Source organism: Melanostigma gelatinosum (genome assembly GCF_949748355.1).
Source record: "Melanostigma gelatinosum genome assembly, chromosome: 11".
Classification (NCBI taxonomy): domain Eukaryota; kingdom Metazoa; phylum Chordata; class Actinopteri; order Perciformes; family Zoarcidae; genus Melanostigma; species Melanostigma gelatinosum.
The window spans coordinates 3,736,703-3,760,719 of NC_136644.1; the positions used below are offsets into that span (position 1 = coordinate 3,736,703).

A 24,017-nucleotide genomic window follows, 5' to 3' on the forward strand; every position below is an offset into this window, starting at 1 on the left:
GTGCAGTTGTTCCATCATAGCTAGGTGGCAAGTGTGAGAGCTGGTTAAAATCACTATTTCTCTCATATTAAACTAAATGAAGTCACAAACCATTTCCTGCTCTTATCTTTAGTTTGCGACACGCATTATGTTTCATCCTGCGTCGCAACTCCACCCTCTGAGCAGGTTGACACAAAGGTCGCTCACAAATTCTCTCCAAGTTCACTTTATAGAGCAGCTCGTCAAACAGGGACACAAAACCCTGCTTTAATTTGAAGCTTAACTAATTGCACAATATCTCCAACGATGCTGCAGGGTGAAGTGAAGCAGAAGGAGAAAGGAGAATGCTGTCTTTGTTGCCCTTTTTTTGCTGGTTTTGGCTCTGGCATCGGCCTGAGGACCTGGTCCCGCAAGTCCTGTGCTCCTGTCCCCACAAAACAACACACAAAACAAGCAGTGAGGAACACAAAGACAACTCGTGGAGACAACAGCTGTGGCCAAACATTAGAGGCTCACGATTTGAATGCTGTCTGATCAGAGCAGCTTTTGTGGAAAAGCTTCATTTAATTGATTTGTTATTCCGCAGTAGAAGGTATTCCTTTAGGCTTTACAGGATTTGTTAACTTCTGATGAGATTTTATATGATCCTGAAATTGTGATTCGACAGAAAGTTAATCATTTATTATTTGCTTATGTAATCTCAAACATGAGCACTTGCTGCTTTTCCCACTTTTCTTGTCATTCTATCATCAATTTTATATCTTTGGACAGTTTTTTGGATTACGATACGATTTATTTATCTAAAATTGGACTTTCGGAACTTATAAATTCCCTTTTTCAACACTTAACAGATAAATAAAATAATAATTATCAGGTACATTGATGATGCAAATCGTCGAAGTTGAAGCCCTTATCTGGTACGGATGTTTTTGGAAGTATAGGACAGCCTATAGACAACTAAGTATAGATGGCAGCAAGACGTCTGCCATTCTATTTATCCTCAAACAGCAGATTGCTGTTAAAAAAAAGCTAATAACTCAAGACAACATATTGGAAGCGAGCTGCCTCTCACACGTTTCACCGCTGGCCTTTGCAAGCTGAACTCTCTGGTTTTGGGTCACCACTCAGAGCTTGTTGCAAACAATAAAAAAAAGGCCCAACATCTCCCTCCCCTCAGTGTCCCCCCAAAACGCTGAGCAGAATAATGAACAGTAAACAAGGGGAGTAGAGGGGAGGGAGAAGATGGGGTGTCCAACTTGAACTGGGGGCTTAGACAAAAGACGGGGTGTCTCCACGGCGACAGAGTCGAGCCGTTTGAGTCACATGGCCCGGGTTTCTATTGAAGCCAGTGAAGCTCAGCATTCAGTCCGTGTTTTGGAAGCCAATGGCAGCAGGATGAGTGGAGCCCAACAGGACGGAGCAATGACGGCAGACAGCCTGCATCTGAACGGGACGGCCGCTCTGGGACTACACGACCTGGAGACGAACACAGCTCTGTTTGGTGCGTTGCACTCTTTCATATCGCTTCAGTTTCATTTCACAGAACTGTCACAATAGAGTTCCTTTTGACTCTTTTATGTGAAACTCCTTCTTCTTCTTCCTTCTACTCAGAGTTCAAAGTGTTTAACATTGTCATCATTGCCCTGGCCTTATGTATCCTCGCTGTCACCGGCCTGTACTGCATCACCGTCTGCTACAACCGAACCAGGTGAGGATCAGATTCCACATTTGCTTTGATGCTATACTCGGATCCATGGACGTTCCTACGTCGGTGCAGTCCCTAGTTTAATAGCACACATAGGACCGTTGCATCATTGACATTTAATATTGAGTCGACTTGTACTCCTGCTGCTGAGTGTTAGTTGACCGTACATTCAAATAGAGCACAAGGCATCACGTTAGGTTACGTTAAAGTCATCAGTGCAGTCATCTTCTCCACCAGGCAGTCAAAGAGAGCCCATGTGTATGAGAGTGCAGTGACCCGAGGCGAGCCGGCGGACCCCGTGGCGGTCAAAGCAGTGAAGAGGTCCACCAGCTTCATCAACCCTCTCGCCTTCTTCAGGAAACCAGAGGCGGCCAGGGACAACTCCAGGATCTACTACATCTACAGTAACCCGCTGCCCGTGGGACTGAAGGAGGAAGAGGATGAGTGGGCCGCTGAAGCCCCACGGGGACCAGAGGGGCGCAGCGCAGTGACGCCGCCGCTGACGTTTCAGGAGTACGCCAACGATCCCAACAGTGGCGTCACCTTGGACCCTCCCATATTCTACATGCAGCTCTAGAAGGTGGTGAAGAGTTGAGCTGTGGGGTTGGGAGGGAGAAAGTTGTCTGAATTGTATCGAGGCGGCACTCGAGAGACATCGCCACCGGGAAGGTCTGAGCTTTGACTCTGCCGATGCGCCAGTCAAAACTAAAGATATGTCCTCATGTACAGGCCATCGAAGGGGCACTGCACCCATTTCACTAATGAAAGTAAGTCAGTAAGTAAGCAGACTGCATTGTGGTGAGAAACACTGAATGTAAACAGAACACACATCAGGGTGCAAAATGTAAATGGGGGATTATGCTACTAGTTAAATAGAGGCCTAATAATCATGCATATGTCTAAAGTTGTCAATGTGGATTTTTGTTATTTACTTTCTTCACTTCATATTTTCCACACCTTAAGAAAGGTTCTTCCACATCCGTGTAACCTGAAAAAGCTCATTAGAGACACAAAGTAGCGGACGTATCAACATTCTTTCTTGATTTTTAAAATGATCTTTAATAAAACTGCTGATACAATGTCTTCTACAAAAGAAGCTGAGTGTGAGACACTGAGAAAGATGAGGAAAAATACCAACGATTATCACTGCAGAGCAATTGATCGCACGGTACTCCCGGGCAAAAGGATGTGGTTGCGCGAGCGTCCGTCCTCAGACGATGGGCTGGGTCTCTCTGCTCAGCCACTCCAGTGCCTCCCTCCTGCCTTGCCTCTCCATCTCTGCTCCAATCACGTCCCGGCACTTTCTGTTGTACTCGTTCACCCAGTCGCGCTGCAGGACAGAAAAGAGGGGCCATGACACTCTGAGGAGACTGTGGTGAAGTCGTGCATACTGTAATAGAAATAGATGGCAATAACTACAAAACCTTTCAGTGCATGGATCGTGATTTGAAATTGTTCCTATGTGTCACATTTTTTCTGCAACTCTTGCGGAGTGTTAAGTCGGCCACATTTGATTGTTTTGTTGTGTTTGAAGTCTTCACCAATAAAATGTTTTGAGACAATCTTTGAATGGGTGGATTTGATGATTTGAAATATTACATCTAATCCCACTGGATGTTGCTTACCTCCTTCTGAGTGAGCAGCTCTGTGCTCATCATCTTCACTTGGATAGGAACCAGAGTGAGGGGCTCAAATGTCAGACTACCTCTGTTTCTGTAGTTGTACTGAACACACGGACAAAAAAACACAAACACAATGATTTTCCTGATGCTACAATCAAACAGTAAAATGAGAATAATGTCTTTTCCCCAGTGTTTCCTGGTTATTCCCCTGTTAGTGTCTCTCTGTGTTTTGTTATGTCTGTGTGTGCTGGCGTGGCCGTATATCTACTCCATGTATCTACTCCGGCTGTCCAACCAGTCCATGCCAGGTTGTTGTCGCCACCTCAGTGGTAAACACACGTTAAGGCCAATCGATAACGCCTCGCGTTTTCATTGCCCGTGTCATAACCTGCTTTTCCTGTAACCCAAGATCACCATTGGCCTGGTACCAGTGCATGTGTATTGAGAATGAAAACCCTTCCAAGCATCAAACTCTTTGGATTCCATGATTACATGAACACCAGGCCCTGCTCTCAGTTGAAGGACCTACTTTGGTCTTGGCTGGTACGACGAGAACCACGTTTTCGATACGAATGCCAAAAGATCCGTCTTCATAGTACCCAGGTTCTAGAAGAAAGAAAGAATTGAGGTGAAAGTTTACAACACAATCAAACGCAGAAAAGGGAACAATAATTGAGTTTAGTGTGATGGTGCTTTTATCTTCTGCAGAGCTTTCCAGCATGACAAACGGCTCAATTTGACAGCATGAATTAAAAGACATGACAGAGTCCTGCTACTGTGATATTCACTGGCTGCATCAAAAGCACTCCCTGCCATACCATCGCTGACGATCATGCCGGCCTCCAGAGGTTCATCGGCGAAGGTCTTGTAGCTGATGCCGCACGGCCCCTCGTGGACGTTGAGGAAGCAGCCCACGCCGTGGCCCGTCCCGTGAAGGTAGTCCAGCCCCGACTCCCACAGAGCTGCCCGGGCAAATGAGTCCAACAGGTGGCCTGCAGAGGTAACGCGGGGTTAGAGCTGGAGATCACGCCTTAAAGGTAATACATTACAAAGTCATAAGAAATATTCAAACATTTAAATGTGAAACTGAATGTGTCGGCACTGTCCTGTTTACTAGTTACTGACCGAAAGAACGCATGCACTATACATGTTTACTGTTGACTTGTTTTTTTGTCGAACAACAAGAGACACTGTAAACACTGTATGAGTGAACAATTCATCTGTACGTCAGTGTTTGTCACTGCTGAACATCCTGGTATATTGTTTAAGGTGTCGGATTAAAGGACGACACCTTTCGTCCCGTTGGGGAAAACAGCAGCACTGACAGCTATGTGTCCCTTCAGAACATAGGTGAAGCATTCCTGGAGGAAGGAGAGGGAGCACACGACACAAACAATACAATAAAATCAGGGTTGTGACAAATTCAGCTAATGTATGACAGCGCTTTTGCTTTTACACGTTGAAAATATTAACAGCTCAAATTGCTTTTTGTCAACGAACTAAACTCCAACTTGAGTTTAGACTTATTGTGACAATGAAAACATTGCGCGAGGAAATAAATGAATGTACCTTCTCAAAAGCTGATGGTGTCCCAAAGTGCACGGTGCGCGTGACGTCCGTGGTTCCATCACTGCCAAAGACACAATAAGCAGATGTTTGAAGCACAACAACACACAACTGCTCCTATGTGGTCCGTGTTCTTGGCATGGCGGTGATGATGCAAGTCACGGCACGGCTGGTTAGGCTAAATGCAGTTGCTGTATGTAGATTATCTCGTTTACACATATTGAGCTCCAGAGTCGATCAGGTAAACTTCGTTCATGGAGAGGGTTCTGTTGGTTTCAGGCAGAGGTCTGAAGAAAAAAAGACAAAAAAAGTGCTTAGTCACCTATTATTCATAAAAAGAAAACGAGAGAAACAGTGACACAAATCGAATTCACCTGGGTCTGTTTCATGAGCCCGCTCACCTGTAATGTATGATTGCTCCGTTCGGGCCGACGCTGGAAATTGTGGGGAAACTGAGGCCAACGAAATCTTTCTGTTGACTGACAAAGACAAAATAGCATGAGAGGGGACGTTCTCACACAATAATGCACACATCTTGATGACAGATGTTTAAATATCCAAATGCTTAATCTCATCAGCAGAGAATAAAACATGTTACAATTGAACAAAGCATGTTCATTTCAAGGCCTTCAGTAGACCTTTTACTACACCTCCATGTCCAGTAGAGGGGGATATGCCTCCAGAAAAGCTACTGTCGTTATCTCTCAATACAAATGTGCAAAACCTTCAATGGCAACCCCTACCTGCGTAATTCTTCTGCTTTATCGGCAGCAGAGATCTCTGTGACGGCACCTTTTGGAATCTACAAAACAATGTCACGCGGAAAGCTTTTTAAAAAGAAACACTGGCATGTTTTACAATTCCGCACGAACCTCCAACTGAAGACAGGGTTCCCACAATCACAGCGACACACCAATCAGTATACATTCAAGATTTGTTTACAAGAATATTAGAGGATAAAATATTGGCGTGTTGGTGAAAATAACAGACACCGTAATTTTGGGAATCATCCAATGGTGATTATTCAAACAGTTGCTGTATCACATTATCACAAATATCCAAAAAGTGTTTAAAAAGATGCCAAGAAAGTCGAGGCTCATTGGTGAATGTAACAAAAATGTTTCATTTAAAGAAAAAACAATGACATCCTTGATTCATTTTCTTTAACGTTCAGTGGGAACCCCCGACTGGAGGAATCTGTGATTTTCTCCTATGGATTTAAAAGGGTGTAATGAAAATACCTCATTTTCCAACCAAGCAAAGAGTTCACAAAGGGCAACTGCATCCTTGATCTGTTGGGGGAAAATAGCAGAAGATTTAATACATTTTCTGTGAGGTGAACTCGGACAGTTTATGTCATGAATCCTTTCCTTAAGTGATGCACACAACAGATTCTAAGGCGGTCCAGAGTTTCTTACATGGGCCACTTTCATGCCTTTAACCTCCGCTGCGTTCTTCACTGCCTTGGCGAGGCAGAGTGGAGTGTAGGGAATGGGAGACCTGTTGGACTGGAACACATTGAGAGGAAATGTTGACAGTTATTAAGTAGCCGGTGTTGCCAGGAATATTTCAAGCAAAGTTATGTGCCACCTGTCAAAGCCGAGACAATTATGATGGTCATAAAAATGCCTTGACAAATGCGTCAATCAACTGTTTATAGCCAAGAGGATATGTCTGGTACAACGATGCACATTAGGAGTGCTTTTGCTCAAACAAGGGGATTCGCTCTATTTTGAAGTTTGTACCCAATAATAACCCTGCCACTCGGTGTGTTTATGTCCTCCCATCAGAAAAACTGCAATTCATGTCGCAAGAGACGACGTATCGTATAAGTATGAGGAGACAGATGACGCTTGGGAGCGCGGCCCCGCGTACGAACAAGGAAAACACAATCTGGCTGTATTTGCGGTGCTCTCTCACCTTGGGGACGACCTCTGTGAGAGCACAACCGGCCTTGTCACAGATCCACACTTTGTCCTTGGGGCCGAGTGCCGCGCAGACGGCCTGGAGCTCCGTGTAGACCGACTCGTACGGGAACGTACGGATGCTCAGCTCGGGTTTGCTGGGGGAGTCCAGCTGCAGGTGTTCTCTCAGCGCCAGATCAGAAAGACGCTTTAGGTCCACAAAAAGCCTGCAGAGAGGACCCATAAGTTACCATAACCATTTATTCAGTAGCTTTAAGGTGATTTAACAGAGCGCTGACACTGCCAATATGGCGCTGCATTGTTATATTCCATCACCTTATTGTGTTCATCCCCACGATGGCATATGCAAAGAACACAGGGTTGTACTCGATGTCTGCACCGCGGAGGTTAAAAAGCCCTGAGAAAAGGAAGCAACAGAACATTAAAGAAATTAATAACAATATACTGTATGGATCTCACTGCAATTTGTTTGGTGTTTTAATGTCAAAGTTCTGATTGGACTTTCACTCATCCCATGTGGCTGCCCGAGCGAATCCCCTTCGATATAATGCCCATTGAGACCCTCTTGTCCGAATGCTACCTGATGACAATCAAAAATCTGCATTACTCTAAATAACACAAACCCTCCAGACCGGGCAATCAGAAACAAGAGGTCATTAGGCGCGGTGAACGAGGTGCTCAGACAGGCATCTAGAGGGGCACCGGTGCACCCCTGGGTGCTTGGATCGTGTATCAAAACAGACTTATGCAACAGAAGTGATGTTCGGTACTGCTGCTTACGCGACAAGAAATAAATGCTAAAACCTAAAGAGACGAGTCTGTACATCGACGAGAAAGCTCCCGAATGGGCCTTTCATTCTTCGTTCCTTTGGACCCCACATTTATAATTCTACAAGCTGTGGGCATAAACCTGGGTTCAACAAAGCGCACTCTGGAGCTGTTATCCCAACACACACGGGGCTAAGATATCTATTGTATGATTATTACAGTAAAAATGTCAGACGAACATGTTTGCTGTCAACTGAGAAGTTGTTGTGAGATTTTCACGAGCGATGGCTGCACTGTCCTCAAGTCCACTTCAGATGCTCCTGATAAATGTACTTCACTGAAACATCTCCGCACCGAAGGTGTTTGTGTCTGAAATGTTCAACACATCGTCGATTTAAGTAAATCATTCCGACACATCCATCCCCGTGGCCCAGTGTCTCTTTGGCAGAAGTAATTACAGGGAAAAAAAATAGATCCGTACATGCAATCTCATCCAACGCCGTGGCCACGAACCAGGTGACTTTCCGCTTCGTCATCTTGGCTCGCAGTGCAGTGATCTTGTCCTGCCAGGAAATACCTAACAGGAATTCAGTCACAGAGAAGTAAATTAATTATTACCGCCACAACCTGTATCTCTAGTTTAGCAGTATTTTACCTGTAAACTAAGCGTGTATGTCATAATAATGGTGGCGAATGATGCTTGGCACTGACCGGTGTACTCTAAGCCCAAGGTGCGGAGCCGCGTGCTGGGCCTCTCTGGGCGGTCCATCCAGACCGCATCGATCAGGTTATCCTGCACGGCCACCAGAGAGTGGCCCGCACTGGTCAGCGCCCTGGACATGTTCTTCCACTGATCTGAAACATAACATGAGAAGTGTGAAGATGTGTTGTGTGATAGGAAATTCCATTGTGCCAAGTACGTGTCCACTGTGACTTTCTTGTGTGCTTTATTCAATGGTTTGACAAAACTATATGGTATCTCTACTGTAGCTTCCTTTGAAGGCAGTATCCCAAAAGGTTCAGTCAGATTATGTCAGTCGTAAATCTTTAGCGTAGGGAGTATGTCACACCTTCCCCCCTTTCCCATGTGGACTAACCCTTTAAAATATGTACTCAGACTGCATTCTTGAGCACGGTGTTCACACAGTTCTGATTGTGTTAACGTAGTTCTGTTGTACCGCAACCTACCGGCGGCGATGATCCAAGGATCGACTCCCACCGTGGAGTTGTCTGGCAGAATGCTGATCAGCCAGTCCTCCTGAGAGGGTGTCTCCTTCAGCCCTGGATACGATTACGAATCAACAGAGGCGTAAAACAAAAGGCCTGAGTCATGTCAGTAGTTCACATACAGCATCATTTTAGGCATAAATGGGACAATCTTGCCTTGTTTTTTATTCATAAATTAGGTCAAAACATTCATGCTTTATCAGGCCGTTTTCATTTTCATCATGTACAGCAGAAACATCCGTTGGGGCCACATTACCCATCTTCATGAGGGTCCAGTTGTTGTCCATCTGCTGACTGGCCTGGAGGAAATATCGCCCATCGGTCCACATCGCGGCGTGCTGCTCCGTGACGATGGCTGTACCTACACGTCACAACGCACAAAGCGGGTTTGACCTTTTCAGTCACAGATGCTTTGTTGGATCTGGTTTGTGCAAGAAAACTGACTCTGGAACGGTAAAACATGACTATTACTAGTCTATTACACGCCTCAAGTGTCAGTTGTGCTTGTGCAGTTCTGGGAAGCAAAAATAGACAATATATGTCTCTGAAATTAGAGCAGTATGAATGAGCTCTTTTCTTTTTTCAAGAGGTGCTGATTTCTCACCAAAGTAGGCCACCTCGTAAAAAACTGATGTGTCATGTCGTACTGTACAAATACAAATTAACAGGAGACGATGCATCGGGGGATCTGGGTGGTTTACCCTGAATACATCACAGAGTAAAAGTTGAACAAAAGTGAATTGATCACATTGCCCTAGGGCCTAGGCTAAGTTTATCCACAGTGGAAATTCGATCTTAGCTACCAGTCTGCCCAACTAGGATGTGTTATATTGCCATTCACGCACAAGCAAAACATACCTGCAGAGCCATTAAATCCACAGATAAACTCACGTCTGCAGTCACACGGTGCAATGTATTCGCTCTGAAAGTCATGGGGCCAGAGAGAGAAAGACAGTGAGAGAGAGCGAGAGAGAGATCAGCTTCATTAACAATCAGTGGGAAGTGGCCATCAACCAGTCAGACATTTGAAATGCCACCTTTGCTGCTCTTCTCACATCTTGTCTTGTGCACCGAGAGGGGAAAAAAGGGAGGGGAGCAGTGAGCAAAGGGCTACAGTTAATTGCGAAGGTCAGACAAGACGGATCAAAACTGGGAAGGAACAGCAGCTGCACGACCGTGAGCGTCTCAGTTTATATTTGGGTGTAATCGGGTATAAACGTAGTGTACTGTACGGCATGTGGGTGATCTCACTTACCTGGTGTGCATCTCCAGAAGGGACGATGTACGCCTGTATGGGCTCAGAGAAGAATTTACAATTCCTCATCGCCTGGCGAAGCTGCCTGAGCAGCTCTCCTGTGATCTTTGGGGACATGGCAGTGTCTGAATGGCGAAAAAGCACGTTAATACAATTTGTTACCACACCTTTTCAAAACAGAGCTGCAATGTACAAACAGGTGAATGGCAAGATAAATGCTGCTGGGATTTACCAAGTGCAAGATATCTACGTAGGCATGTGTAAAGATAATCGGTTCAATCTAAATAAAAAACACATTTCACACAACTACCCTTTGACCAGCAAACATGGGGACGCTCCCTCGTCTACGGTTATTCAAACCCTCCCAAATTATCCAGAGATTACCTGACTTTTGGGAAGCCATGTTGATTTTCAGGTGACTGGAGCAGGACATGTCACTGACTGTAGCCTAATGTCACCTGGCTATTACCGTGGAGCTCAAAGGTCACAGTCCACACTTGGATCTTTAGTTAACCTGCTGTAACACGCTGACTGAGCAACTGTCACATAAGTTAAATATTAAAAGAATAGTCCAATTGGCTTGGAAACTCGTGCAGTGGGTGAATTCACTTGTATTATTCACGTTCACCGTAGGGCGATACAACTTCCTACGAGCTGACCAATCACGTTGCAGTACGCTTCATCGACGAGCTCTCCTATTGGCTACACACTCTGCATGCGATTGTTGTTTACAAGTAGGCATTATGAGTCAGTAGCTTTCTACACAATAACCCGCTAACGTTAGCTACGCTAGCTAACTAGCTAAAATAAAGTCAACCGGCATTCTGTCACAGCCACGGGGTTTGGGTTGATGGGGAAGGGCGGCTTTTTATTCACAAAGCGATCACTGTCAATAGGCCATAACACCCAACACCTAGTAGCGTTAATATATTCACTGAGTCGCCGTAGATTTAAACGTGGGTGTGGTGGTAGCACGCTGGTAGGATATTAGTAATGCTTCCCTCTATTCGCTGGGTTTTACGGCTCAAAGGAAACGCATTTCTTCCCGCTTTGAGAACGGGACAATACGCTCGAGACAAGCGCGTGTGGTAACCAACCCCCATTCCCCCCCCCCCCCCCCCCCCAACAATACCCCCACATGCAGCCAGTGAAATGCTGAATACACACCCGGGTGTTTTCGTCTTGTAAACGTGACTCTTGGGTTAACAAACGAAGCGCTCCTTTATCAGCTCGGACCGTGTGTTACTTTACAAAACAGGGGGCTGCCATGTCGTTGTTGACGTTTATGGTCACGTGACTGCAGTTTCTTCCAGTCGACGCAGAGGGATACAGACTCGCCTCCTTTTCTGTGCATAATAATCCATACAACGAACAAAACACAAACTATAAATATCTACAGAATTATAATCCATGTACTGGCTCTACGCAAAGACTCTAAAATGACACCATGGCACAGACATCAGGAAGTAAAAGATGTCTGGCACTTGTTTCCCAAACAGTCATTGGTAATACTATCTACTTCTAAAAGATATGTCACATTACTAGATAAAACTTGTTACTCAAGTTATTTTACTGGGCAATGTTGTTATTCCCTTTCTCCTCTTGACACATTTGTCTATTTTTCCCCTGCAGTATGATTAACATCACCTGCACTGGGGGTATAAAGACCTATGGTAGTTTTTTGGTTTAATTTAAAGGCTTATGTGTCATGTCGTACTATACAAATTAACACGAGATGCATCGGGGGATCTGGATGGTTTAACCTGAATACATCAGAGTGTACACAAAAGGATTATGATCTTTGTTTTGTTGTAATGTCTCACGCATATTTTATTTTTTCTTTGTAATTTGAGGCTTCAAATAAGCCAAGTTGGCTTTCTGCCTCTTCCTGCACTGATTCATTTATTTCTGTTAAGTTTGATTATTTTAAATTTAGTTTGAATTGTGCAAAATAAACTCTAACTCTTAATTAATACAATTAATCAACTAATGCTGTATATATCCATTATAATTTACCACAGTAAAGTCCTAGTTGTTGGAATGTTTTGGATATCTATTTCCAGCAATGTTTTTGAGATTCATTTCAGCTTTCAGCATTCCAACGCATTTTCAGCAGGAAATGCATTTTCTAGTTGGAAATGTTATTCGGTTGTTAATAAATGGATTTTGGTCTGGATGCTCTGCAGCAAATTTCCAGAAGGTCAGAGGTCAATGGCAGCAGTGTAACTGATGAACTAAAGCAGGGATTCCCAAAGTGGGGTGCGCGCACCCCTGGGGGTGCGCGAGCTGCCTCTAGGGGGTGCGCGAGAGGAAAAGTGTAATGGCGGTCTGATGGTGTAATAATATTAAATATAAAAAAAAAATGTAATTTTAATTTAAAAACTGTCAGGTGGGACATCTGAAGCTATCAGTCATAAAAGAGGAGAGGGACAGAGAGAGAGAGCGGAATCGGAGGCGAGGGGAACGGAGAGGTGCGTTGGGGAGAGACCGGGAGAAGAAATCGAGTCAGAGGAAGATGAGACGGAGGAAGGAGGAAGGGATTGCACAGACAAATCGGGAGCACATCGGCCCATCGCGGAGTCAAGGTGAAAAAGAGGAAACGAGAGTGAGCATCAGACTGGGAAAAAAAAGAGGAAATATGATGAAAAGCATCTGTGTCTGGGCTTCACTTGGATTGGCAACGCAGATTGCCCAAAGCCACAGTGCGTGGTGTGCAGTGAGGTTCTGGCTAACAGTCTGAAGCTCTTATTTACGTCGCCACCTGAACACCAAGCATGCCAGTGCAAGTCAAAAGCCCCTTACATTCTTTATATCGAAATTGGAGGAGTTACAAAACAGCCAAAACAACTGCAGTCTCATTCATGTGTTGGGTCTATAAATGACGCACTACGGGCTTCATATCTGGTTACAGAATAGCGAGAAAGGGGCTACCGCACACAATCGCCGAAGACGTGAGCTCGCCAGCTGCCAGAGAGATGGTGGAATGTATGATTGGGGAGAAAGAAGCAAAAAAGTTGGACATGATCCCGGTGTCCAACAACACTGTGTCGCGCCGCATCGATGCTTTGTCCGAAGACATCCTGGCTACATTAGTCGCTCATTAATTGTAAATTAAATGTGATAATCTGCCTCTGAGCCTGTGCGTGTGTCCTCGCATCCTGATTGCTCTTTAAAAGTGACGCCTTGTGTCACTGAAAGATATTGAAACTTTGTTGCAGTGTTTCAGGGCGTTTTCACACCTTCAGTTCATTTGCTTTGTTCCGATTCAGGGATTAATATGATACAATGTTGCAGTTGCTCCTTTGTTCGGTTTGTGTAACACTGCAACATTTAACAGCGGACTAAATCTTGTAAACAAATGCCACGCGCGAGCAAACTGTTCTCTCATTGGTCCGATTCTTATGCGGCTATGAAGGCTTAAAAGGCTCTGTTGCTTCTTTTTTTTAAATTATTATTAAGGGGGGGGGGGGGGGTGCGCGAACCCAGTCGGGATGTAGAAGGGGGTGCGCGGCCTAAAAAGTTTGGGAACCGCTGAACTAAAGAGCTGAAAGACCGAGGATGGACACTTACCAGGAATATAATACTCTTATATTTATGTGCCGAGATATGTTTCGGCAAAGAAAAAAACAGATTAGCACAAGACATACAAACATTATATTTTATTCACAATTTTCCAGACATTTTGACATGAATATAAGGATGGTGCATAAAATAAATAAAGTCTGGATATCTGAAAAATGTACAGCATAAAATTCACCCACCCGTTTAATTAACAGTCTAAAATAACAGATAGGCAACATCTGTTGCGGAACAATGAAGTGCCTCTACACCAAGGCTACATAGAATAGCTTGTTACCTAAAACGATTACTAAGTTGTACAAAGACACCCGGTTAATATTTGCTTAGTCAGGTGACCATCATATCATTTGGTGCACTCGTAAACATGTTTACAAGATGAGGATCCATGATGATGCACGGCGTGGCCAAATCTCGGAGCTACAACCAAAATCCGGTTGGCAGCAGGCAGGCAGCAGCAAACATCAAGCCCAGGAGACAAGTCCCTGGCATCAGCATCGGACCTGCGCTTCCTGAGGGCACGACATCGGAAAGGTTACGCTTTATTAGTTATTATCATTATTACATAAGGATTAGAAAGAAAGACACCAAAGGAGTTCCAAAAGTTGTTCTCGCTTGAACGCGTCGACTATTTCACACTCCCAGAATGCCAACTAAAGTCTGCAGAGTACTTACTTGTACACGAGTCAGACTCTCTGAACCGGCCCATCTTCTCGCTGGTTTTGACAGACTGCAGTAGATCTGTGCGGACGTCCCCTTTAAGATACAATGTGGCAATGTTTAAATACACAGACTGTCCAAGCCGCAATGACTGAGTTATTATACTAGATAATTACTGTATAACAGTAGTCCAAAGGCGGTTATGGGTTTGCCTTTCCATCATTAAGTCGGATGATGATATACCTGAAACGCTGCAGTATATTTCAAGCAAATAGATTCTTTCATTTTCTATAGGTGTGATTGCTTTGCACGTAATTTTGCTTACAAAAATAAAAATCACCAACTGTTTATCGTTTTATTTTTCTGTCCTCTTAAGCACTGAACACGTTATCATCACACAGTCTCAGCTGCATGCTGTCTTAAATCTCTCGGTGTGTGTGCGCATCTTCCTGCTGTCACTCATTATCATGATACAGGAGGCCTTATTATTGCAATCGTGAACTCTGCAGCTTGTGAGAGACTTGTGAGGGCATAAATGCCCGTCCTGTGCTACGCTGTGTGAAACCTCTGAACGGATACTTCTCTGTTCCCCCCTGGGACAGAGCGTGAGACACACAGACACTCAACTCCAGGATCAGGTAACTGTGCAATTTTTCAGGTTTTCTAAAGATTCTTCAATGGCTGTAATTGTTCATTGTCCTGATGGACTCAGCCTGGGCACACAGCTTTGCCCAGAATGGTCCTGGAAGCTTTAAGTAGCTCACATCTTCATAGGCTAACATGCTGTGCATATACAGTCGGCTGGATTTATATCTCATACACAAAAAACCGTTGCACTTGTGAATGCAGAACAGAACAATCCTGGCCACAATGTAAGCATTATGCTGCACTTTCTTTGCTAAATCAGCTTTTATGTCATTTTGTTCCTTCGTCAACATTCAACTCAGTGTTATTTTCTCCCTCTCTCCTCGGCACGTCTGTATCGGTCTTGACATACCAGAGAGGTTTTACATTCAGTGACTGCTGAAGACTTACCTAACTTAACACTATTCGTAATAGAGGGTGGCGTCTGTTGAGAATTTGAATGGTGAATGGCCACATTTTGATCTTTTTGACATGATGTTCAGAATAAACAGAGGAAGCGGAATGAATATTGACTCACTCTCTCAGATCACTGTTACTGGTGTTTACTATAATTAAACAGTCACACTGCTGTGTTTACATGGGAGCATGTTATGTGTTTCTGTCTTACCAGACACCATGAAGTTGACTTGCTCGCAATTTCCATCAGCTGCAGAGCTGGGAGACCTGGTCAGGATGGTGACTCTCGCTATCGCCAACTGCAGGACATCTGCAACCCTCTTACGAAAGTCATATCTGGGCAAAAAGAAATGAAACATCAACTCTGCTGGTCTTAGAATATGATAATTAGAGATAATTGGAAATACATTGTAGTCAGTCTATTTGCTCTGATCCAATCCAGATATGATCAAACAGTGTTCAACCAATCTTCAGGAATTATAATGCTTTATCAGTTGCACTTTATAATAAGGGTAAAGTTTATGTTTAATAGTTAATACATTATGGATCATCCATTCATCAATTCAGACCTATGCATTTGATCAGCCTCTGTTACATCTAATTTGTTAGTCAGATGATCGTACAAGTCTTATTTTAGTCTCACCATCACACGACAACGTCAAAGAAAACAAGTTTTTGCATTTCCTCAGAACCAGTTCTGGTATTTTATGATGACTAGAGAAGATGAACTGGTCTTGCAAGTACTGTGCACTTTAACTCTGAATCACTTCTGTAGAATTTGTCCAGATGACCAAACTCTCTATCTGGAACTCAGGCTAAATGTGGTTAAATTGCACTCACCTGCTGAAGTTAGTCACTGCCGGGAAGGTCTGCAGTGCTGAAGGAGACACTGGCAGGATGTCCGCACATGCGATGACGCTGTTCCCATTCTTCAGAATTACACTTCCACGGACCACTACAATTTTTTATTTTGTGGATTATTATTTGTCATGTTTGAAAGTACATTATTTCTCAGAGTTATTCTTGTGTTGTTTTCTTATTATATGTTAAAAATAAATCTAAATTGCAAGTAAAAGAGCAAAGTTTTATTGAGATCTTTAATTCTTACCACTGCTAGATACACTGAGAAAAAACAAAAACAATGTCCGTGTACCTGTGTGGTCTCCAGAGAGCTGCATGATTCTGTCAGTGAAGACCAGTCCCCCAGGCAGCTCGACTGTGCCGTGTCTTGCGGACACCTCTCCCACCACACAGCTCAGAGGGTTCAACAGTGAACAGCTGGAGCTCTGAAGGGGTTCGAGAACCGAAGAGCGAGCACAGTTAAGCACCATTGTGCATGTTATCTGGCATTAAATGGTCATGTTCTATTGTTCGGCAAAAACTAGCCCTCCTTCTCTGCACTGGTTGAAAGTGTTGTCCTATTCTATATGCATATGAATATGCATACTATGCCTGTAGTAGACACCAGGTTAGATGCAGTACATTCTTTATATGATATAATGAAGCATTGAGAGAGGTACAACTCTTATTGTATAACATGTACTACTATAGACAAATACTACTGTAAGGGACATCTATCAAGCTATTTAATCAGACATCCTGCTGATGTTTGGCCGAACATAAGAGTAAAAATATACAACAAATTAAATACTTTGAATACCAGCAAACAGCTCTGCAGTAGCAAGGACACTGGTTTAGATTTATACTGCCGATTTAACAGCTTGAATACTTAAGTACTAGTATCAGCCTTCCAGAGCAGTCAACAGAAGAAGAAGCGCAGGAATGAAAGGAGACAGGCCGGTCTCACCATCGATGTCATGTTGAAGGGATTGAACGTTTCTCCCACACCGGTGCAGCGGCGGGTTTCCACGTTCCGTGCGCTTGTGATGAACATGGATGCCACAGTTGTCTGCAGGGAGGGGGGTAAAATACGGGCACACTTTTATATTTATGTGATTTCAATGTCAATCTCTTGATCCTGTTGCATTCTAAAAGGTAAAAAAATGAACTTGATGGCCAACAATTAATGTTGTTCGAGTGAAGATTACAACCCTATTTATGAGTCTTACATCTTGTGTTGTCGATTGAATCATCACATCCACTGTGACATCACTGCTACTCCCATCAGGAAACATCTGCTGGCGCTGTGAGAAAGAAACAGCAACATGTCCAATGTTAACAGGCAATTAGAGAGACTGATTTGAACATGCATAATGTCATAGTTCAACCAGAGCTGGGCGCTTGTTTTGCTGAAATATATGTAATGGATAATGCTCAATGAGGTGTCCATTATCAGGAATTAATGGGCGACAACATGCAGCTCGAAGGCCATTATCCTTTTACAATTGTCACTTTCCAAAGAAAAAAAAAAAATGAAGATTAGTCATTTCTATTTTCATGCATTTTGTAACCAAAATCGAAAGCGTTTTTACATCGTCATTGCAATCTTGGTCGCCATCTTATTTTTTTCCAACCAGAAGTGACACAAGAGGGCTAACGACAACCAAATGCTGAATACGATTTTCTAGACAACCAAAATGTTACAATTAACTTTCATGAGATTAAAACACTGTGAAAGGGTTAAAGTTGTTAGACGAAAACGCAGACAGCTCCCAGACCGGACAACGTCCATGGTCGCGACCTGTCAATAACTAGGTTACTTTCGGTCCTTAGGCATACATTGCTTTGTTGTCCATTTTACTCTAAATGGGACCATCATTTACGAAATGATCATGTTGTAGGGATTGAGACTATAAACTCATGTTTACGTTTATGCAACCAGAGCAGTCACACCCTGCTGTCTATTAGAAAGAATGCAAGTTTAAGGCGTTTGCGTTGTAACCTGTTAAACCAGTCTCATAGTCCCTCTCAGTGAAATCTGACTGCAAATTTAGACAGTAAAGGTTAATGGCAATGTTTAATCCCCAGCCTATCCTTGATAATATAGCCTCTTAGCCGATACAGTATCACAAGCTCGTATCCATAGATGTAGAGCAGAGCTCAGTATGGGGCCTCTGGAGGGTGGCTGACAGAGACAGCTGTTCCCTTGGGGAGCATCGTAGTTCAGGGGGCCTGGAGGTTTAACTAGCCAGCAAACAAATGCTAAGCTAAGCTAATGATCCCACCCCTGCTTCCCATGGCTCCTTGTTGCAACCCACCACAGGCATAATGAATTCACTATCTGTCCAGAGCAGCAGAAATTCTCTGTCATGTTTTTGTGGCAGCTTGGATCTGGAGAACGTATCTCTGCCTCTAAATAGGCAATGCTTCCTGTTCCGTGACAACCTTGTTTATTCTCACGTCTATTATACAGGTTTGGCCATTGTGCACTGTGGCTTAGTTTGGCAACCTGAACTTTAATTCGAGAGTTAGGATTTCTATAATTGTGGGCGTGAGCCACCCACAGATAAATGCAATCTTGGTGGTGTGGAACATGAGAACAACCACGGTCTTTCTTAGGGAAGTGCATCATCTTCATACATCAGTCCGTTTATGGGTCTTGGTCAGTAGCGTACTATTGCATGCGTGAGAAAGTTGTATAAAAGGTGTCCATTGAGTCAGTGAGATTGGGGCTGAAGACTACAAGTTTGTAAATGTCTGCTTAAACTAGCGCTCGAGGCGATATTAGCCGCTACTAGCTTAACACCTGAATCTCTAGTGGAAAAGACTGACTCTTACCAGTTTCACCGTCCCAATCACTGTATCATTGAAAACAGCCTTAGCAACAACCCATTGTCCGTCTGTAGCCCTGTCAGCTGAGATGTTAGCACAGCGCATTCTGTCCAGAAAACACACGCACAGGAAGACACAAAAAACACAAGATTAGCAAAACATATCCAAATCCTGAAGGGTTCACCTTTAGATTGTTCTCCTCTGCAATGAATGAGGAGGTGTATCTGTGAGTTACAACACAAAACATGAGGATATGACACAATGTCTATGATATCCTACACCTTTGATTGCCCTCACTAGCCTGGCTAAGTCCGTCACTGTGCCAGAGGGCTACTCAGGGTGGTGAAGCTTAGTTGTCTGCTCCTGCTGCAAAGGCATCAGTGACCAGTCAAACTTTAAAGCAGCTGGAGTTGATGCCATTTTTTCTATGCTGTATCTGTATCATAACGTACCTGAAGTAATGAGAAAAGGAGTGAGTGGCTACAGTATGGTTGTTACAGTGACTACTTCTTCACATACAGGAACCTGTGGTTACCCTGACTGTGAAATATTTCTTCATATTTCCCCTCACTCATACTCTGTTGCTTTCGTTCTGTCTAATAAGCACAAACTCATACATGCACACAGGTTCTCACCTTGATCCGTTTGCCGAGTAGTGAATCACCAGTGACCTTCCCAGTATGCTGTAGGGTCCTGTCAATGGCATCTCAGGGTCCATGTATACAACCTCAGACTGGTTGAGGCCATTCAGAGTCCCAAACTTTCCACTCAAGTCCCCAATCTCATACTGGTCCACTGTGCCTGCTCCAGGTGCGGGGCTGTTTGACGCGTTCACGACTAACGGGTTATAGTGGCCCAGGATGTTTGCGTTGGAGCAGGGATTTGTGCTGCCAGGTTTGACGGGCAGTATGTGAACATGGTAACCCCCAGCTAAGGAGTTCAGGTTAATAAAGGATACGCTTATAGTCGTGGGGCCTTGTGGGATGGCCTGGGAGAACCGGACCTGTCCGGCAGGAATCTGGTTGCCAAACCAGCTACCTAAGCGAGCTTTGGGAACCCGCACCATTGTGACGTTGGCACACGCAATCCTCGGCCCTCCCCTTGCTGGTTCATGGATGACCACAGAACGACCGATTATGGATGACCCGGACAACCAGGAAGTGACATCAGTGAAGAAGTTTTTTGCTTGCACTTTGCCCACTGTGGCGCCAAGGTTGATGGTGCCGTGTTTGCTGGCGAGGTCTCCCACCTCGCAGGATAAGGGACCGGATGGGCTACAGTGGAGGGCATAGCTGCTGTCTTCTGTGTTAATGTTAAAGGGGTTCCAGTGTCCTCCTGTAGTGCTGCAGCGCCTTTCATCGTCATCCCTCTCTGAGCTGATGGGGTAGGTGTGAACATGCCAGTTGTGGTTACTTGTAGGCATCATTGAGGCATTTCCATATGACAAGTCCGTGAAGATGGATACGTCAGACAGAGGGTTGTCTTTTAGCTGGGTGAACCAGATCTCACCGACCACAGGGCTCTGAAATGTGGCTCTGGCTACAATCACTTCACCAGGATAGCTGATGCTCGCACAAACATACCTAGCGCCATCTGTTAGGTGAATCACAACTGAGCGACCTACAATGCTGTTTGGTCCAAACAGCGGGAGGTTGAAGTCCGTGAACATCACGTCCGTCTCGTTTCTACCTGCGAGGGACATGTGCTTGTTACTGAGGTCACCGATCTCATACATGTCGTGGGTTGAACCTGACCCATTTGGGTATGTTGGGTTGCTCGCGTTGACACTGAATGGATTCCAGTGGCCGCCCACGTTGTCATTTGAACACCGGCTTGATGAAGGCGACCTGACTGAGGGGAGAGGGAAATTGTGGACATGGTAAGGACCCACTCTGCTCTGTAAGTTAGTCAGGTTCACCCTCAACTCTGTCATATCAAACGGGGAAGCCTGACGGAAGTTGAAGTATCCTTTGATCTCTTTCATATTCAAGACAGCGTTCACCTGTTTCTCCGGCACAATATAAATCTGAGCACACTTGTGACTTGACCCCACGCGGAGGAGAAGAAAGCGACTGTTGTTGTTGAAGCTGGTCAGGTCCAGACGGGATTTCTCAGGCTGTGAAGGGGTTCCGACTTTTACGACGCCCATATTGGTCAAAGTGGAGGAATTCAAGCTTCCAAGAAGGACATCACAGTTTGCAGCAATGCTTGTGGATCCAAAGATAGTGACATTGGTTTGTGATGCATTGACCTGACCGATTGTAACTAGATCTGCAAGCAGCCTGGCGTCGGCATTTCCTTTGTTAAGGCGCATGTAAACATTACCCGCGATGGGGCCGGTGAACCTGGCCTGATAGGTCTTGAGCGTTTGACCTCGACTTACAACCGTGCATACTTTAGTGCCGCTACACGTCTGCAAAGTCAGAGAGTAGTCGTCGAAGTTTGAGCTGTCGTCGAGGAAGCTTGACACGTTGACGGTGGAGTTTGAGGAGGGATCAGCTGTGAAGGTGAAGACACTGGAGCCGATATTTGCTTCAGAACAGGGCTGAGCAAAATGGCCATACATGACGGGGAACTGGCTGAGGGAGAAGTTAAGTGAACCACAGCTTCCAGCACCAGACACGGAGACAGTGGCCATCTGGGAGGTGGAGTTTAAGTGCACCTGCCCTGTGACTCCTTCCATGTTCAGAGGCGCCAGAAACTGAATACAGGAAATGGAATCTGAAAAGGCCGACAAGGAGGAAGTGATGGTGGTATCAGTTTTCCTACACTTATGAATACACCCTCCTCAACAAATTAATGTTCAATCACCAATAATGGTCCGATAATATCTGTGCACTACAATACGGTGGACAACTAAAGCATTTAAGTTAAGGCAAGGGAAAGATTTAAAAACGCCCTTCAGATGTGTGTCAAGATACAACAAGACGCTCTGCTTGTAGTAGTACTTTGAGTCAGATGTGGTCAAAAATTCTTAAAATAAATTGTTATGCTTCTCTCGCGTTACCACAAATCCAGAATCTATAAATATGCAACTTCATTTCAAAAGTTGAACTGATGGAAACAAGATGTCTCATATGGCTGCATATCGGACTATGACTGGCTTCCACGCTAGTTGTGATGTCACAACCATGTGACCCTAACCAAACTTCCTTCAAGTCTGAGACACAAATCACTCAATGGATGTTTGAGTGTCAAATATCCAAGTGAAGTAAAAACAAGCAAACGTTTTGGCAGGAGCCGGACAAATGTTTTGAAAACACACAGTCCTCAAAACAATACAGTATGCGTCCATCACCACAACCTCCACGTCCTTACTTTTCGCCACACAACATAAGACGCCACAATAAGAGGTGACACCTTTTAGTTTCTATTCTTTAAAGGGTATTCATAGCGGCTATGAATAGATTCTGCCTGTACAGAATTTGCATTGAGAGTTAAGTGGAAATGTTACTTTCACAGTGTGACTATACAGACTCTCTGAAATCACTGTCATTCGCTCCATTTCGATTATAATTTGAATTCTATTAAACTAGATTAACACAATAAAACACTTGTTTGCAGTATTTTTTAAAAGCAAATAAAATGACTTCTAACTGATGTGTGATTAACTTCAAAGCATAGAAATATAAATGAAAATGGTGTGGAAGGACATTGTTTTTTTTGTTTTTTTTAATTTATTGAATTGATAGAGCAACATCACATGATTCTAATTTAAACATTAAGATTGTTTCAAGCCTTTCCACATCGTAGTGGGATTTACAGAGAGGGCATTTCATTAACAAAACTAATCTGCTGGAGGGAATATTGCACAACTGGTTTCAAAACAAGTTAGACATTATAGAGAAAGTTGAATCTTTTGCCTATAAATAACACGAGTCAAAACGTGCAGTGGCACATGGTTTAAAATCCTTGTCATAAACATTAGACTGCCTAATGCGTAAATCATTGATGAGGTCCATGTGGCACTTTGTACAAAGGTTAAAGTTGACCAAATACTCACCAATTAAAGAAAGCAGCAGGACAGCTGTCAGCGGCCGCATGATTGCTGATGTGTGAAAGACACACAGCAAAGAGAAAAGCTCTATTTAGAACAATTACTCAAAACAACTTCACTGAAGTCAGGCAAATCCTCTAAAGGGTGTATGTAAGAAAAAAAAAAAAGAAAAAAAAACTAAATTACAACATCAAAAGCTCAAAGACAGCAAGATGATCGACTGTGGGCATCTCAGTGTGCGCTCCAAGGACGTGTCAGGTTTAGCTCGTTTGCAGAAGTGTGCAGCCAGCCTTGCGCTTCTCTTTTTAAGCTGCAGTCTCCTCCTGTGATTGGTCAGCAGGGTGACAGTGGCTCTGGTATGGAGGCAGGGGAGGGAGGGAGGGATGAATATTTGGCAGCATTGATGGGTGGAGGTGGCCCATCCTTGGCGTGGCCATGCCGGGAAAGCGCTTGCTGAATTTACGGTTCAAGATATTTGAGGATTAAAAGTGAACTTCCTCATTTGTTTGCGTTGAAGGTGAAGTGATGCTCTATGTTCATGAGTAGGCATTATGGTTTATAAGATTAAACTGACACTTTGGACTGTACGCTATGTTATAATTGAACATGAAAAGGAACACAATGATGACAATCAACAGCAGCAGTCGAAATATTAAATGAATAATAATAAATACATACAAATAGTTTTTTTTAAAAAAGGAAAATTGGTGGGAATAAAGACAAATAAGGTGCCCAGAATCCACCAGTCAGCCTGACAGTTTCATGCTCTCTCAGTTGATCCATTCTTCTCTTTACCCTTTTATCACCCTCTTCCTCTTTCTACTCGCATATATGCCTCAGCTGTCCTTGTGACAGGGTTGAGGGAAAAAATAAAAGAGAGGAGAGAAAATAGTAACTTGTTCTAAGAATAGCAGCCCGATGGCCCATCATCGTGGGCCATTTGGGGTAGGCCATGCAGCTATGCACACATATTGGAGGACCTGTGAAGTGGGTCAGGTCCTTGACTTGTTTGTTTAGATCACTG

At 44.0% G+C, this 24,017-nt stretch overlaps 3 protein-coding genes across 4 annotated transcripts; 1 reads left to right on the forward strand and 2 right to left on the reverse strand.

The window, feature by feature from the left end:
* Positions 1-1,377: 1,377 nt before the first annotated feature.
* Positions 1,378-2,524, forward strand: LOC306784732 (uncharacterized protein). Of its 2 annotated transcripts, none has more exons than XM_079278835.1 (3): positions 1,378-1,480; positions 1,591-1,687; positions 1,922-2,524. In XM_079278835.1, exons 1-3 carry the CDS (start codon positions 1,402-1,404, stop codon positions 2,259-2,261), a joined length of 516 nt encoding a protein of 171 aa, XP_079134961.1. In that variant the 5' UTR covers positions 1,378-1,401; the 3' UTR covers positions 2,262-2,524. The 2 variants fall into 2 exon arrangements, with proteins under 2 accessions (XP_079134961.1, XP_079134962.1); XM_079278836.1 differs by having other exon boundaries at positions 2,042-2,524.
* A 184-nt stretch (positions 2,525-2,708) lies between these two features.
* Positions 2,709-11,225, reverse strand: xpnpep1 (X-prolyl aminopeptidase (aminopeptidase P) 1, soluble). The gene is made up of 20 exons (XM_079278834.1): positions 11,215-11,225; positions 10,048-10,172; positions 9,651-9,714; positions 9,049-9,153; positions 8,754-8,846; positions 8,277-8,420; positions 8,047-8,142; positions 7,113-7,194; positions 6,793-7,003; positions 6,291-6,380; positions 6,114-6,164; positions 5,616-5,674; positions 5,274-5,351; positions 5,088-5,159; positions 4,876-4,936; positions 4,598-4,667; positions 4,125-4,298; positions 3,836-3,912; positions 3,310-3,408; positions 2,709-3,014 (listed from the first exon to the last, which is right to left on the reverse strand). The coding sequence occupies exons 2-20, from the start codon at positions 10,162-10,164 to the stop codon at positions 2,895-2,897; spliced, it is 1,863 nt and encodes a 620-aa protein (XP_079134960.1). The 5' UTR covers positions 10,165-10,172; positions 11,215-11,225; the 3' UTR covers positions 2,709-2,894.
* Positions 11,226-13,691: 2,466 nt separating this feature from the next.
* Positions 13,692-23,245, reverse strand: cusr (Copper-only SOD repeat protein). The gene is made up of 10 exons (XM_079278264.1): positions 23,000-23,245; positions 19,632-21,717; positions 19,003-19,102; positions 17,394-17,468; positions 17,132-17,233; positions 16,478-16,610; positions 16,165-16,279; positions 15,536-15,660; positions 14,299-14,379; positions 13,692-14,135 (listed from the first exon to the last, which is right to left on the reverse strand). Exons 1-10 carry the CDS (start codon positions 23,037-23,039, stop codon positions 14,044-14,046), a joined length of 2,949 nt encoding a protein of 982 aa, XP_079134390.1. The 5' UTR covers positions 23,040-23,245; the 3' UTR covers positions 13,692-14,043.
* Positions 23,246-24,017: the final 772 nt, after the last annotated feature.